This window comes from Biomphalaria glabrata, chromosome 15 (assembly GCF_947242115.1).
Source record: "Biomphalaria glabrata chromosome 15, xgBioGlab47.1, whole genome shotgun sequence".
In the NCBI taxonomy this organism is placed as follows: Eukaryota; Metazoa; Mollusca; class Gastropoda; family Planorbidae; genus Biomphalaria; species Biomphalaria glabrata.
Genome location: NC_074725.1, coordinates 17650999 through 17668740, shown reverse-complemented (window position 1 = coordinate 17668740; position 17742 = coordinate 17650999). Strand labels below are relative to the sequence as shown.

The window sequence follows — 17742 nt, the reverse complement described above, 5'->3', positions numbered from 1 at the left end:
TGGAGAGAGATGATGACTACTGGGAAGACATAGCCCTAGACCGCACTATGTGGAGAGAGATGATGACTACTGGGAAGACATAGCCCTAGACCGCACTATGTGGAGAGAGATGGTGACTACTGGGAAGACATAGCCCTAGAACGCACTATGTGGAGAGAGCTGGTGACCAAGAACGGAGGATATTCCATCTACCGTCGTCCAGCGTGGCGCCTCCGTGGATACGTCCGCCAGGGGATGCGGATAGGCTAAGAAAGGTAGCGCACATAGCTCTCAGTGAGTTACCACTAGTACGGTCGAGAGACTGTACACTGCACGTGGTAGGGATGTAACAAAGGCTCGCTAACCCGTCCAAACCCCCACTGATTCGTTCCCCAACGGGGGCCATACGCGCTGTGATGGACCCTCGCACGGGTTCGGTGGGACATAATAGGCATACGAAAGGCCCCCACGCAGGCTCGGCCTCCGGCCTCGCACGAGAGGGGGATACTCGTGTGTGGCTCAAGGGGGTTGTGTCCAGCGACATACCGGACGAGAGTAGGCTACATGATCGTTTCGGATAAGGCGGAATTTCGGACAGAGGGATTGGTGAAGAGCCAATGCCTCATCCTGGCCATGGATAAAAGCCTTTCCTTGGTCAAGAGGTCCATAAAAGGGAACCGGAAGTTCTCGGACCTTCAGGACATCTGACTCAGGTGACCAAGAAAGCGAAAAAGTATTGCCATCAGCTCTGGAAGAAAAGCATGCTAAACGAAAAAAGTCTGGCTCCTCTACCACCATTTTGTTTGTCTTTTGTTGTTTCTTCATAGCTGATGAAGGCCTCGTGGCCCAAACGTCCTTTGTTTTTACTTGGTCCAGCAGGGTTTCCTATATGTATGTTTTTGTGTTTTCTTTCTTTTGCAGCAGTAATCCTTAAATCAGTCTATGTATTTTTGAGTATTTATTTATCCTATATCTAGGGTTTTTTACCAAAAGGAATGACAACTCTTTCCTTGCTTCCTAGATTTAGTATCTATATTTAGACTATTATATGTAGATCTAGATCAAGATATCTCTACAACACATTTGCATGCCGCCCTCCTTTTCTGAGTTGAATGAATGATTTAACTACGTAACTTATAGATCTAGACTCTAATTTAGTAATTGTAAGCACGCTTTTAAAACGATAGAATTAAAAACCGAAATCTAGATCATAACGTATATTAATCACAAATTAAACAGTTTATTTTTATATTTTGAAATAATTTATCTTTTGCCTCGCCATCTATTATGATCTAGATCTAGATCTATGATCTACTGACTACTGTCGTATGCCTACTCGTCTTACAGTATGATACATAGTCATAGTGATAGTCATACTGATCTAGACTGGACTCTAGTCTCTACTGTCCACTACTGACACTCAGTGATAGTGACAGTGACAGTAGTACTCAATCTAGTACTGTCTACTCTAGTTCTAGTCTATAATTTGTATGATCGATTCAGAATCATGAATGACACAGTGACAGTATGATTATGATGTTACATACATGTATCATCATAATCATCTAGCTTACTTACTTACTAGATCTAACTAGTAGTATATAGAAGACATAATATTAGTATTACTCATTAGTTATTAGACTTAAATATTAATATTACTTTACAATCTACTTTTCTAGGTCACTTTAGACACTTTTTAGTGACTCTATTTATTCTAATTTATACTAAAGCCTCCTAGATCTAGATTAGATAATGGTAAGATAGACAATAGATTAGATTAATAGATCTAGGCAGTAGATTCTAGAACTTGAGTAGAGTAGAGTCTAGTCCTAGATTTAGATCTATGACAGTATGTAGACCTACATCTATTAAATTACGTTACGAGCAGAAAGCCATGCTTTGCTACATGGTCATGCAGTTTGCTCACTAAACTTTCGTTTGGATTTATTGATGGTCCCGGGTTCAAACCCTGCCCGCTCTAATCCCCCGTTGCCTGCAGTAGGTTTAGACTAGGAAGTAAATTATCTTCAACTCTGAAGGAACATCCGAAACATGTCAAACATTTTACAGTTGAAACTCCCATATATATATATCTGGAATATCCTCCGTTCTTGGTCACCATAAAATGAAATAAAAATTTATTTTTTTTATTTATTATAATAATTTAGGAAATCAATAATTTGTTTCTTCATACAATGAATTCATTTATATTTTTCCTTTAAATTAATGAATAGAACCTAATTATAGTTTTGACAATATTTTAAAAATTTTGTATGTACATTGTTTTTCAGATGAGTCCAACAAAACTGAGTGGAGGTCACACTTCATCTGTGTTGTGTGTTGATGTACACCCGCAGAATGGGCGCATCGCATCTGGAGGAGAAGCTGGTGAACTGTGTATTTGGTCGCATGATGGACAAGTTATTGGGAAAATCTCTAGACCAGATACAGAATGCACTTCAGTACTGTTCTCCAGGGAAAATCCAAACTTAATTTATGCAGCTTTTGGTGAAGAAATTCTTATCCTTGATCAACAGAGATTTCAAGAACCACTTTATGTGTTGCACTCTAATACAGATGAAATCAATCAGATAACACTAGACTCTAAAGAACAGTTCTTAGCAGCTTGTGATGATTCAGGTGAAATCAAAGTCTTTGGCCTGCAAGACAGGAAAGTTTTCAAAACGCTGAGGCTCAAACATACAAACATTTGTTCAACTGCTGTGTTTCGTCCTGGCCGACCTTGGGAGGTTGTGACTGGTGGATTAGACTGCCGGTTGGTGCACTGGGACTTTTCAAAACCAAAATGTTTGAACCAGTTCAATATGCAGGAGCTGCATGCCACACCTGGAGATGCCCCGTACATGATCAATCCTCCCTTCATCCATCACATGTCTGTGTCCCCCACAGGCAGCACTTTGGCCTGTGCCTTAGAAAATGGGCAGATCCCAATTTTCAGTGGCAGCCAGAAGAATTTACAACCCAAATTTGCACTTCTGGGGCACATGCAGGGGGTCTCCCAGGTCCATTTTTTAACAGAGGAGATGCTCCTATCTGCTGGAAATGATTCTTGTATCAACCAGTGGGATTTAACTAAGGCAGAGCTCTACCAGCCTGCTGAGGTGTACATGAATGGAAATGGAGACTCTGCTCATCCAGAGGATGACAGTAATCTTGCCATATCTGAACTTTGCAAAGTGCGCTCATTTAGTCATTCTAGCAAGGTCAACTGGATGGTGCCTTACAGAGCTAATGGGGAACAGTTGCTATACTTGGCCGATCAGACATCAGATATCACTATATTGGACTTGTCCTAAAAGCATATTTCTGCAGGGTATTTTGAGTGCAAAGTGGTTTTTACAAACAAAATAGATATATATAAAGTCCTAATGACCTATTGCCTTTATTTATTAATTTATCAGCAATTTATTTTGTGAGATTGTTTAAAATCCTGTGTGCTATAATACAAATTTATATTTTAGTAATTTTACTCACAATTCTCTAGCTTTTGTAATAAAATCTAATTTTGCTTTTCTATTACATTTTGGGGTGCTCGTTTATAGATAAAACTGTTCAGTTTCAAGGCAAAAGATGAGATCAGTTGTTTCTGTTTTCTTTTTATAAGGTCCTTTGAGACCACAAGTAAATCTAAGAAAGCATTCCTTAACCCTGTATCACTTCTGAATTAAAATACTTTTAGACTAGGTTTAATTCATTTTTAACCCCAAAAGTCAACACCACAATTAATAAACTTACCTTAAATAGTAAAATCTTATATTAAGTTTATTTCTTTTGTATTGCTTTTTTTTTTTTTTTTTTTAAGTACCCATATGTTGGTTTGATTTATCCTAGATATAGTAGTAATATAGTAGATTCTGCTTAATTTTCCTATAAATAAAAAAGGAATAAAATTACCACACAATGGTGAAGTCTTCATTCCAACTGTCAATAAAATGTGTACATACATTTGTACAGAGTCACTTTGTCATTATGTCAATAAGGTTGAAAATCAAAATGGTTAAACCTGTAATGTTCAAAGATATCTGTGATACATTTTACTTCCTGGTGGGAACACTTGGTGAATGAATTGGATGATGGGTAATTTGTTGAAACTTTCGCTACTAATCGTTCAATACTAAATATATACAACTCTTTAGAAACATCTCCTCTGTTTATGTTCTAGGGTTGAATTTAAAATTATCATATAAAGAGCAGACACCAAGTTAGGTATAGTGAGAAATATGTGCAAGAACTTGAATCTTTCTTTTAGAACACCAGATCATCATCTGCATAGATTAATAGGAAGACAAATGGGTTATGGGGTTTATAAAAGGCTACATAATATTGGTTTGTGTTTTATACAAGTATATAATGTCAGCCCAAGATAGAAGATTACAAATAGATTGATAGTTATTACAAAATGTATTGTAGAGAAGAAAATCTCTACAATGTGGAATTGACCTAGAAAAATAATCTAATGATACAAGTTTTTTAGAATGAAATAATAGATTGTTGTCTGACTTAAAACAGAATGGTCTCAATTTCAAAGCCCACCAGCTGTCCTCCATGCAAAGATCTGGGCTAGGATATCTACAGGAAAGTCCAAAATTGACAAGTTGTGCCCCTTTAAACAAAAAATGTTGAAATCCAATGTTCATTTCTAAATGACAATATTATACAGTGAGAACAGAAAGCCTTTCTTAGAGAGAGTTAAACATTTTATGATATATGTAAAAATAGTAGATTTGTACAAAAGAAAATTTCCTTTTTACAGCATGTTAGATAATCTCCCAATGAACAGCACTACTTAAGTAGCCTATTACAACACAGAAAAATAAATCTGATACATATTTAAAAGAAAATGTGCTAGATAATGGGAATGTGAATATATACTGGGTACTTGTATTTACTTTTGTTCTGGTCTCTATCAGCTGCTTAGCAATAGCTTATACTTTTGACCTTTGGTATAAATGTATAGAACCAATATATCTATTTATTTTCACTTGTAATCTTGTTTTTATAGGGTAAAAAAAGTCTTTACTTTATATTACTTTGCAGCACCTTATTGAGACTTGAATATATTTTATGACCTGGATCTACTAATGCTGTGCTAGTGAACAAAAAGGTTTTTATTTATAACACATTTAAAACGACACTATAAATATTTCTTTTTTCAACATTTTAATTTCACCAACAATGAACAATAAAAGCTAAATTGCAATGAGTTTGTTCTTATTATTAATACACTAACTACTGTGCAAGCAAAGTGCTTAAGAAAATATGTTTCATATCTATTTATTGTTAGTTTTTGACAGAGTTGATATATGGTAAGGTACCAATTATTGTTGAAAAATACCAAAAAAAAAACATGACCTCAAAATAAGGACAAAGAAACAACCTGGTCAAGAAAACATGGAAAAATATATTTCATTAAGTTGGGGATTTTAGCGATTTTGTACACTTTGCAGCATCAATATGGTGGGCTGGACAGCACAGCATGCAGGCCTTATATGACCTACAGAACATTTTGGGCATATCTGATATAATGGAACATCATAAGAATTGGAAATATATTAGCAAGTAAATGTATTCAACTGTTCTATTTAATAAAGAACAACAAAGAGCTTAAAATAATTGATATTTGAAACGCAGCCTATATAATGAAAATATTTTTTGTTCTACATAGTATAATGTTCTATAATGGTCAACAATTTGACATTACTGAAAGACATTACGTAATATGGCTAAACTAAAACAAATCCAATTTTCAACAAATCATACATCTTTAGATCATTCTACATATTGAGGTAGAACAATTGTTAGAAAGTTAATATGGCAAATTTCTAAGCATACATTGATCGGAGGATTTGATCCAATAACAATGTTACATTTTGTTCATAAACAATTACAAAAAAAAACAATGTAAGTGTATCTAGACAAAAAGAAGGAAATATAAACATTCCCTTAAATGAAAAAAAAAAGGATTTTAAAAGAAATGTGTCGGTTACACTTGACTCAATATAGATTCATAAAAAAATAAAATTATCTTTATCAAAAAATTTACACCTTTGTTCATTAAATTATTTCTAACATTTAAAACTAAAGCAACTTTTAAGTACCATAAATAATAATTACACTGGTTTGATCTTTAAACACATGGCATAGCACATTTAAGTAGCATGTTTAAGTACAGGAAGCCTAAGTCATTAACATTATATTTTATCCTATATAATAAGTTGAATGATGCAGAACTCACACCTCTTTACTTATAGAATTAAAATTAGAACTAATCATGACTGGGTCTCAACATTAATGTACAATTTTAAAAACGTAATTGGAATGTCTAGATTTTTTTTTTAATCTTTGTTTGGTTGACAGCACTGCAATAAAGAATGCTTCCTTCACATTGGCAAGACTAAAACTATTTTACCCGATACAATGTTGACAATGTTATTTCACAAATGTGAGACAACTGGATGAAAAGCTCAAAAATGGAAGTGCAATTAGGAAACAAAACTTTTTGAAGCCTTAGCTCATTGAATAATTAAAAAACAAAAGTCAAATAATGTAAAGAAAGTTTCTGACGTGAAACTAAACAACACATTAAGTACAAAATGTGAGGGCACAGTGGCTGAGTGGTTAAACTCTTGGCTTCCGAACCTGGTGTCCTAGGTTCAATCTCAGTGAAGAATGGGATTTTAAATTTTAGGATTCCCCTGAGTCCACCCAACTCTAATGGGTACCTGACTTTAGTTGGGGAAGTAAAGGAAGTTGGTTGTGCTGGTCACATGATGACCTGCTCGTTAACTGTTGGCCAAAGAAACAGATGACGTTAACACCATCTGCCCTCTAGACTGCATGGTCTAAAAGGGAACTTTACTTGACATAAGTACTAAATGTATTAATGTTTAATTTACATTTGCATTTAAAAAAAAGCAACATAAATGAACTATATTTTAACAATGAAAAAAAAAGAATCATTAATCATTTTAGGGAATAATTATCTTATACACTGAATTAAAAGATTCTATAAACTTTATACATACAAATACCAGTTTTAGACTAACATTTAGATGTTTGAAATAAAAGAAGATTTCTAAATTGCTCTGAAAATCTCAATAGACATAATATCTTATGGGTCGATGTAGCTATTAAAATTTATAAAATCTATTGAATCCATTAAAAATGTAATCATGTGCATATCAAAAGAAATACTGCATTTCATCACCGGGTCTTTTAGTTTTAATAACATCATTTATTTACCAACAATAACATAGTCTGTTTCATCCACTTCGGGGGGAGCATTCTGCAAACTGGTCAAAGCATCTTCTAGAGCCTTTTTACTTGCACTGAGGCTTCGAAGAACAGATACCAACTGTAACTGGTTCAGAATTTGATTGAGTACATTCTCAACTTTACTGTACATTAAATTGTGAATGTACCTGGTGCCATAACTTTTAAACCGAGAGTTTGAGACCTTGATCAGTTTGTTCTTCTTTAGTTTGAGAAAAATAAATAGAATTGATATACAAATGTTTCAAAATATATATTCAATATAAGACAAAAATCTAGGATAAATAATGTGAAACATTATATAACATATAACAGTGTTGCAAAAAGCTATTTAAGTGGCATGGTAAGGTTCAATTTTATAACAGGTTCTTGATTTATTACTTAAATATTTACTAACATATTAGTTGAAGTCCAATAGTAAGGTTTCCTTTTAGCTCAAAAGGCCCAGAGGGTAAGGTAACATTTAAGAATTTCTAAGGGTGATGAGAGGCCATAGAAAATGAAAAACAACCTATGTGATGTTGGGTAAAATAAAAAACTTAAAAAGTCATACCCTCAAGTCCAAAATACAATGTCTGGAAGTAACTATCATATACAAATTTAATCCTAAATGCAAATTATTAATGAGTATTTATTTATCACAAAGAAATACGATGCTGGATGGTAAATGCCAAAAAGACAACTATATTTATTTCAAATGACATGATGGCTTACACCAGCTGGACAATATTTTGTTGTTGACCATGTGTAGCGGTACTAGATGAAGCCGAGAGACAGAAAAGAGCTGGGAAGCCATTAAAAAACTAGCAAGAGACAGTGAAGAGTGGCATTTTTTTACTGAGGCCCTATGGAAGTTCCATGAGGAACGCAAAGGAAAGAAGATGATGTGTAGCACTAAATGTAATATATACATAACAGTTACATTAAGTGAAAAACTATGATGGCTCAGGGGAAATGTTATTTTGCAACTCACCGTTATTCTTTCTTGAAGAATAACTTTCAATAATTCCATGTGTTTATTGACATCTTCCTGCACAGCAGTAAAATAAGTGTTAAGGTCACTCTCTATGCTCTAAGAAAAAACAAGATGCCAAGGATTAGTTTTTGTCAAACTACATCATCAGAACCTCCTCGATTTAAAGATGTTAATATAAAACAAAATGACAGAAAAAAAAAAAAATTTATATGGAGCTGTAATATTAATATTAGTCATTGCTAGAGTAAATAAGCAGCAGCCTATAGAAGTAAATATTCTTCCCAAGCTTGCATTCAATATCACAAGACAAGTCCTCACCTGGAACCCTTAAGGCAAGAGGAAGAGAGGACAGCTCAGATATACATGGTGCTGAGGTTAGATGGGCAAGACGTGGGAGACAGTAGGTGTAACTCACCCAGAGCCAAGATGCCTGGAGGAAGCTGGTTGGTGACCTATGGCCCAGACAGGACCACAGGCAGAGATGAAGATGAGATGACAGTGAATATAAAGATAGTAGCAGTCTTATTTGGGTCTTCTAATTCACTAAGACAAGTAATTCATGTTTTTAACCAGATTTTAAGGTAGAACTGAGAGAACATGATATTTGATATTTAACAAAAAAAAAAGCAGCACAAGATTCCAGATCAATTTAAATGTGTCTACATAACTTTGAGAAAACTTTAAAACCTTTCTTAGAAACAAGTCTGCAAGAACCAATGTCAGAGGAGCTTATATCTGTATGATCAACAAAAGCTATGAAATGAAAGAAGGTCATTAAATTGCACATACCGAGAGGAAATGAAAAACAAATAAGTAATTTTACACATGCTCTTCTCATTTAACGTTGTAAAAAAAAAATAAAAAAATAATGGTTTGACAAAGTTGAATTGTTCTGTTGAAATTACCATTAGAGATCTAATTTTTCAGTGATTTTTGCACAAGAACTGTATATTCCAACATGTTTCCCTATCTTCAGCAAGTTTCTTTAGTTTGCACCAGGCTTTAGCTGTTGCTAGCACTTTTTGTTTCTGTCCTTCACATTCCAAATATCATTTACTCTATTTTATGTCTATGTGGCACATTTTAGAATATTGTAAAGTATTGTGGTCACTTCTGGTTTTATAAGACTACATGACATTTGAAAAAAAAAAGAAACAGTTAATAGTTGTAATAGCTACATACCTCTTCCACTTTTATCAACATCTTGGGAATAGTTTCTTCCAGTTTGTATTTCTGGCAAATGTGGAGGGTCTCATAAATTAGCTGGCGCACATATACCTGAGTGCTTATAATTGCCTTAGAAAAAAAAAAGATATATTCTGACATTGAGATTACAGTGTTAGAAAAGAACAAATGAACTATAAACTTTTGCCTGGTGATAAAAAGTTTCTTAACCAAGTATAAAGGTCAAAGTGCAGTCAAAGTTAACAAGGTCAACAGTATAAACATCCATTTACACTTCTAAAAATAATGTAAAAAAAAATAACATCAGAGCTTGGTAGAGTGAAGTATGATGTTGCAATCCAGATAAAGATGTTACATTTCAGATCAGAACTCAAACCCAAAAATCTTCAGTTTAGCAAGCAAAGTGCTTTGCAGTAATTTTCTAATACTCAATACTAAATTTTGAGTTTTTAACAATGTTTAAAATACTACTTACTAGTCAATCACAGGATTATTTTAAGGAAACAAAGGTCTAGAAAAAAAAACAACTTATAAAAACTGATTTTTTTCATTTCTTGTAAAAAAGTGTAGCAAATTCTTATAATTTTAAATTTTTATTTCATTTCAATCTTAGCTATGTTCTCAATTATGGGTTCAACTTGGTTCTAATCCATATAAGCTAAAATAAATAAATGTATTTTAGAATAAAAATCATTACATCTTTTTCGATGGAGAGTTGGATGAGCTGTAGAGACTCTGGGGAAACAACTTCAGACAATTTATGTTTCAGTGAGCGAAACGTAGACATGGAGTTCATATAAAAATCACATTTGGCCTGAAATACATCAAACAAACTAAGAGCTATCGTTCAAAGTTGGGAAATTGATTACATTGGCTCATTAAGAAGTGAAATTTATCACAATTTAGTCATTAGAGATTAAACTTACATAATTGAATATGAAGCTATACTACTGCTAAGTCCATTTTTTTTAAATCAAAAGAATGGAAATAAAAAAAAACAAACTCATAATTATAGTAAAAAATATATTATTGTTATAAAAATTCAAAGATTAAATAGTTGTTTTTTTTTAAATAAAAATATACAAAGCAAACTGAACTGCTTATTTTATATAAGCTATGTACCAGGATATTATGAATTAGAAACAAAATAAATCTTACTAGAATATATTTTTTTAGCACACTAGATTGTGTATCTGTAACAGGTTTAAGTTTTTTTAACTGCTGAACTGTTGTAACGTGATGAGCCAAAACATCCGCTAAATCTGTCTATGAAGATGAGAGGCATTTTTTTTATAATAATAATACTAATAATAATCACAAATTTGAATGAAGTTGTGAAATGTTTCTACAATTAGAATCAGCCTGCAGAAGTGGAATAGGGTTGAAATACTGGCCAAAGTTAGCCCTTCTAAAATTAATTCTTAATATTTTGCAAAGAACAGCTGTTCAAAGCATAAAATATAAAGAAGAAAATAAATAAAATATACAAAAAAAAAAGAAAAAAAAGTTTTTCAAAACAACAAAGAAAAATATTTAAGTATGATTCAGATGGGAAAAAGAATAAAAAAAATTATAATGAAATCAAGAATTGTTTTTAAAACTAATCATTTACTTATATTTAACAAATACATTTTTTTTTAAATATAACACTTAAGTTTTTTTTTAATATGACATAAAAATACAAAAGATAATAATAATAAATAAAGGAGTCTTTATTTGGTACCATCAGATTATTGTGATTGCTGGTGGACCATTAAAATGCATTTACAAAACATAAACACCTTTATCAAATTAATGTAATTTATATTTATTATAGAATACTAAATCTGTTGTACAATTTAAAACAAAATCTTGACTTTTCAAATTGTTGCACATAAAACCAAATTAAGTTCTATAAGATGTAATAAAATTAATCTCCCTCTACAGATTATACTTGCCTGAGCTTTAGCCAAAATTTTCATATTGTTTTGATACTCTGATTTTCTTGTTTTGTCCTCCAGACTTTCAACAATTGCTGTGTACTACAAAACAATACAAAACATAATTAAATAATAATAATATTTAAATATTTAAAAGAGGTGTATGGTAAAAAACCTGAACCCTTCCTTATGTCTTTACTTTTGCTCTGAAATTTAAGTGGCTCATTTGCTTTGTTAAGCCTCTTGAGTTTTTCCACAAGTATTTAGTTTGTTATGACATTATTAGTAGTAAAAAAAAAAAAGATTACAATTTTTTTGATCAAAATGTACACATATTATTTACACCTCAGCTATTATGGAATATAAAAAGATTTATAATAATAATATCAATAAAATCACAATGTAAAACCCTACAAAGTAAACTTTATTTGAAAATAATTTTTAAACTCATCCTTTTCAATTAAGTATACAAATATAAAACTTCTATATATCTCTTCCAATATTATTATTGCTTTTGTTATAGCGTTTGGCTTCTGAACTGAGGTGATTTGGATTCAAATCCCAGTGAAGACTGAAATTTTTAATTTCAGGATTTTTAGGGTGTCTCTGAGTCCACCCAACTTGAATGGAAACCTAACATTAGTAGGAGAAAAGTAAAGGTGGTTGGTCCTTGTGGTGGCCACATGACACACTTGTTAATCATGGGTCACAAACACAACAGGTGACATTTACAGCTCTAATATAGCATGTCTGCCATGCTCCTATAGAATTCTCAGTGCACTCTGGTCCAGTCTCTTTTAAAAGAAACAAAATTTTGGAAGTTTTAACTTTTGCAAAATTGTGTTTGACAGTGGTATATATTTTGATTACAATTTGAGTTACGTCAGTCTCCAGTTTTAATCTTGATGGAGTTGGTCATCTATATCGGGCAATAGTGAAGCCTCTCACACAGATATATCTTTAGCTCATCCTTCGTGATCAAAGATGAGCACATTTCTCATATCCTATGAAAGCGGAGATGACTGTAAAGTCCAATCCTCACTTTAAAAAGCCATCCGCATAAGTGGCATGGGTAGGTTTTGGTCAGTTGCAGATAAGGTATACTTAACATGCAAAAAAATATTTTTGAATGTAATGAAGATTAATGCCCAATGAATATGCTAAAATTATGATGATTGTATGAATAGATGTGCAATACAAACAAGCATTCTTAATCATCATAATAATACAATATTAATACTTTTATGTATAAATACCATTTATTTACTTTAGGTAGTTCAGATTTCACTTGTTCCTCTTCTTTCCTTAATTTCAGGTCAATTTTGTTAAGGTTTTCCATGAAATTTGAACCAACCATTACACTGTCTTCTTCTTCCAATGCTTCAACTTGTTTCTGTATCATCTTGTCTTTACAAGGCAAGCACACTTTTAAGTACAGGCAAACTTCCGGTTCTTTGTTTGGGCACTGGTACACACAAATAGAATGAATACAAAATAATAAGAGTTTACAGCCTTACAATGGGTGAACTATAACTCATTTGTTTTTGTCGCTTAGAGTTTAGAATTCAGTATTTATTAGAGGTAGATGAACTCAAGAGTGACCGCATCATTACAGCTCGACTCCAAACAAAGCAAATTAAAGTCACTACCATCCAAGCTTATGCCCCTACAGAGGATGCAGAAGATACCATCAAAGATCAGTTCTATAATCAACTACAAACCACTCTTGATGAAACACCTACTCACGACCTAATTCTACTGATGGGAGATTTTAACGCCAAAATCAATCCCAACCGAACTGGCTTTGAATATGTAATGGGACCATATGGCTCTGCAGAAAACATCAGTGATAATGGCGAGCGTTTGATTTCTCTCTGCGCATCCAACAATGGAAACACATATTTTAAGCACAAACAAATACACAAAAAAACATGGCGATCACCAAATGGGGAAACCTTCAACGAGATAGATTACATTTGCATCTCCAAACAATGGAGGTCATCTCTGTTAGACGTGCGGACCCGCAGAGGAGCTGATATCGGCTCAGACCACTACCTTGTCAGTGGCAAATGTAAGCTCCGATTGAAACGCCAACCAAAACGAGCCACACGACCCCGCCCATTTAATGTAGAGAAGCTTAAAGACGGCAATACTGCAGCACAGTTCCAATTGAAACTAACGAACCGCTTTGAGGCTCTTGCAGATATATTGACCCTTGAAGAAGAGTGGGCCAACTTCAAAGATACCACTATTGGGTGCGCAGAAGAAGTTATCGGAAGGAGGCGAAGTTCATACAAGGAACGGTGGATACAAGACAGAACATGGAAATTGATAGATGAGAGGAAAGAGGCCAAACGTAGACGAGATCAGAAAAATGAAACACAGGATCGCAGCCTAGCGGAAGAAGCCTATAGGGAAGCAGATCTGAAAGTAAAGAGAAGCTGTCGGCAAGATAAACGGGACTGGATTGAGCAGAAGGGACAAGAGGCACAAGCAGCTGCAAGCAGAAATGACACAAAAACCCTCCATCGTATTGTCCGAGATCTCACTGGAGCAAAGAGTGGACATGGGGCACCAATAAAAGACAAGCAAGGCAAAACTTTGTTAACGAAAGAAGAACAGGATGCAAGATGGGTAGAGCACTTTAAAGAGACCCTTAACCAACTGTCGCCAGACATAACTTACATATTCAAGGACCCCTCTCCAGACAATGATCTCAAGGTCAAGACAGACCCAATAACTGCTGAGGAGGTAGGAGGTTACCATGGCCATTGCAGTGCTAAAGAATAACAAAGCACCAGGACTAGACATGATATCAGCAGAAATGCTAAAATATGGGGGACAGTGCATTGTTAACAGAATGACTGATCTCTTAAATCTCTGTTGGCGAACTTCAAAAGTCCCAGAGGACTGGCAAAAGGGAGTGATTGTAAAGCTTCCAAAAAAGGGCAACTTGGCAGACTGTAACAACTGGAGGGGCATTACTCTCCTCTCTGTCCCAGGCAAAGTTTTCAGCACTGTTTTGTTGAGACGGCTTCAACAGTCTGTAGATGAAAGGCTCAGAGAAGAACAAGCAGGTTTCCGAAGAGGCAGATCATGTACAGAGCAGATTTTCGTTTTACGAAATATCATAGAACAAAGTTTTGAGTATCAACAACGGCTAACGATCAGTTTCGTGGACTTCAAAAAAGCGTTTGATAGTGTCCACCGAGAATCACTATGGAAAATAGTTAGAGAATACGGTATACCAGAAAAATTCGTCCAGATCCTACGACACCTTTACAGTCAGTCTAGTTGCTGCATTAAAACAGAAGAGGGAACAACAGAGTTTTTTACAATCGAGACAGGTGTGAGACAGGGGTGCATCTTATCTCCCTTCCTTTTCCTCCTAGCCATCGACTACATAATGAGGAGAGCAATGAACCAGACTGCCTTTGGTATTCCATGGCATGAACAACTCCGATTGACGGACTTGGACTTTGCTGATGATGTTGCACTACTCGGGGCTACAAATAAATGCATTCAAGAAATGACGGAGAGCCTAGACAGAGAGGCACCCAAAATTGGCCTCCGCATAAACTTGGATAAGACTAAAATTATGCGAGTGGGATATAAGGCAAAGGGTGTCCCCGTCAGACTTGGCAAGTCAAAGCTTGAAGAGCTGGACAAGTTCACGTACCTTGGCAGCATCATAACAAATGATGGAGATGCTTACCATGATGTAGCGTGCCGAATAGGAAAGGCAGGGAGCATTTTCCAAAGGCTGCAGCCTATTTGGACTAGCCAAGCCATTGGACTCGAGACAAAAATACACCTTCTCAACACAATCGTCATTCCAACTGCTACATATGCATGTGAGACGTGGAAGTCATCTGTCAAAATTGAGAAAAGACTAAATGTGGCTCAACAGAGATGGCTGAGACGGATTTTGGGAGTCAGTTACACAGACCGGATCTCAAACAAGGAAATCCTTTGCCGAACTGGGAGTCGAACACTTAGTGAGGTTGTGACTGAGCGTCGCATGAGGTTTGCGGGACATGTTCTACGTCAAAATGAATTATGCACACCAAGAGTTGCGATAACATGGAAGTCAAAACGAGGAAAGCGCAAACAGGGACGTCCTCGTATTACCTGGCGACACACCTTCATGGAGGACCTCAGAACAGTGGACACCAGATGGGAAGAGGCTTCAGACATTGCCAGTGACAGATCATTATGGAGACAGCTTGCCGCCCAATGCGCCGAACGGCGCGGCAGGACCTAAGTCTAAGTAACAACTCAAGAGTTGTGTTTAAATCTCAAAGGAATTAAACAAATGACTTGGCTACTTAATGCATAAACACTTTGGTCATCATTTATCATTCATATTTTACTGGTCACTGCAGGAGGGATGAGGGGTATAGCATGGTTTATTAGTCTCATAGAGGTATAATTTATTATATCCAACATACCCCTATAATTTTTATTATGGCTAGCTGTGGTTGGCAATGCTCATTGTCTTTGTCCTCGTCATTTAAGTAGAGAAGTAAGTCTTTAGTAGAACAAAGCTTGCAAACTGAGGCACCACAGAGTCTGCAGAAGTCTTTGGTTGTGAACAAACTAAATCTTTGTTTGCAGATGTGGCAGGAGGCGGCCATATTTTCTCTCTAGAAAAAGGAAATTATTTGTTAAACAATAATAAACTAATAACAATAATAAAAAATAATATTTATTATCCATGAGGAAATTAGTTTTACAATTGTGCAATTCCCAGTACATATAACATTACCAGAGCATAGGAATAAATAGCACAAAATATAATCATCATCATCAAACTCCATTTGAGTGAGGGCTTGAGAGGTTCAAATCCTCTCTTGCAAAAGCCATGGACAGAAACCCTGCTGTTTTGCATAGTGCATACATGTCACCATACAGGTCATGAATTAGTGGTTCCCCAGACCAGTCGAAATGGAGATCAGAAAGTCTGGGGCAGTAAAAAAAATAATATGAGACACTGCTTTCTCTTCTCCGCAGCGGTAGCACTGTGAGTCAAAGTTTGGCCATAGCCGTGAGAAATATGAGCCAACAGGACAGGACAAATATAAATGTCTGAAATGGATTCTTGGGCCTAAATTGTTTTTCAATCAAAGAGTATGATATAGAACTGGGGAATTAAGAAACAAACAAATATGCAATGGATATGAATATTTTTTTAAAAGTAATGTTAAAATTAATTTTTTGTAACCATAAAACTTTTGTGGCTTGCAGAATTCATTTGTCTTTTATTATTGTCTTGGCCATTAATGTTTTTTTTCCTTCTTATATTTCAAAACTAAAAAGAAAAAGTAAGATTAGCCTACTAGCCACAAGCTAGATTTCATCCAATCAGGTGTTGTAATTAAGCTCTTCATCTCATGAAGTTTAAAATTGATTCCAGAATTTCCTATACTTTCTTTGAATCCTCTAATTAGTCTAGAAATAAAAAAAAAAACAGGTTTTCTTTCAATTTTATTATAATCAAAATATAAATGAAATAAAATTCAAATGATTAGAGATTTCTTATTTTTATTAAAACTGTCTTTAGAAACAATTAAAAAAAAAAGGAGGGGGGAGTGGAAATTGAGTTCATCTTCTTATCTCATAACTCTGCCATTACGAGAAAGGAAGAAGGTTAGAGATCCCTCCCTGTTAAACCTCAATCACAACAGAAACAGGCAAATTAAAAAATGGAGATAATTTTACGTGTGGCAAGGGTAACCAACTCCAAATTATGGCATTGGACAAAATCCAACAGGCAAGCCTTTCAATATCATAGGCTTTTAATCTATATCTAATAAATTACAAACGCTTCAAGAATATTATGTCCTGTATGTTTCTATGTGTTAAGTCTTCTATGTTAGTAAGAGATTTCCATGTTCCATGCTTTGAAGGCATTTGGAAAGAAAGAGTACATAAGTGAATTTCTATGATATATTGAATAAGAAAGAAGCCTTTATCATTTATGCACTGTATTGTATTTGTAAGTTATGGTTTAGGGTTCTACGCATTAATGCTACTTTACATTTTAGTCTTCAGTCCTAGAATTCAAACAATACCTTTCACATTCTTTGTTCAAATGGAAATTTCTTCGACTGATCACATAGGCACTTCTCTTAGCATGTTTTCTAAACTCTATAAATTCTGTGGTGTGGTTTGTGGTTTGGCCATCATTCAGTTTCCCTTGATCAAAACAGCTCTTGCACACCTGCACAATGTTCATATTACAGGTGTGAAATGAATAAAGAGACCCACTACTGTTTATCAAATGCCTTTAACAGTTGAGTGTTTAGGTGTAAAATATAGAGAGAGTCAAACAATGTTATACTGATTTAATTCATTTGTAATATCAAATGTGAAGAAAAAGCCTTCTCA

The 17742-nt window shown here is 34.6% G+C and overlaps 2 protein-coding genes across 4 annotated transcripts in view; one reads left to right on the top strand and one right to left on the bottom strand.

The window, feature by feature from the left end:
* The first annotated feature begins 1020 nt into the window (after positions 1–1020).
* LOC106070532 (WD repeat-containing protein 53-like) lies at positions 1021–5200 on the top strand. Of its 3 annotated transcripts, none has more exons than XM_013230458.2 (2): positions 1021–1142; positions 2271–5200. In XM_013230458.2, the coding sequence occupies exon 2, from the start codon at positions 2271–2273 to the stop codon at positions 3294–3296; it is 1026 nt and encodes a 341-aa protein (XP_013085912.2). In that variant the 5' UTR covers positions 1021–1142; the 3' UTR covers positions 3297–5200. The 3 variants fall into 3 exon arrangements, with proteins under 3 accessions (XP_013085912.2, XP_013085913.2, XP_055869272.1); XM_013230459.2 differs by having other exon boundaries at positions 1044–1108; XM_056013297.1 differs by lacking the exon at positions 1021–1142 and adding an exon at positions 1696–2093.
* Positions 5136–17742, bottom strand: part of LOC106070531 (uncharacterized) — a 25330-nt gene continuing 12723 nt past the window's right edge. Inside the window, exons 5-14 of the mRNA XM_056013298.1 lie at positions 17427–17575; positions 16692–16803; positions 15804–15998; positions 12620–12817; positions 11367–11454; positions 10592–10695; positions 10131–10247; positions 9431–9544; positions 8246–8344; positions 5136–7474 (exon numbers count right to left, since the gene is read on the bottom strand). Of these exons, the coding sequence (XP_055869273.1) occupies positions 7235–7474; positions 8246–8344; positions 9431–9544; positions 10131–10247; positions 10592–10695; positions 11367–11454; positions 12620–12817; positions 15804–15998; positions 16692–16803; positions 17427–17575 (1416 nt within the window). The 3' untranslated portion in view covers positions 5136–7234. The remainder of the gene's footprint in view (positions 7475–8245; positions 8345–9430; positions 9545–10130; positions 10248–10591; positions 10696–11366; positions 11455–12619; positions 12818–15803; positions 15999–16691; positions 16804–17426; positions 17576–17742) is intronic.

Excerpts from the sequence above, each read along its gene's own strand:
- LOC106070532 (XM_013230458.2), top strand. The coding sequence starts at position 2,271 with ATGAGTCCAACAAAACTGAGTGGAGGTCACACTTCATCTGTGTTGTGT.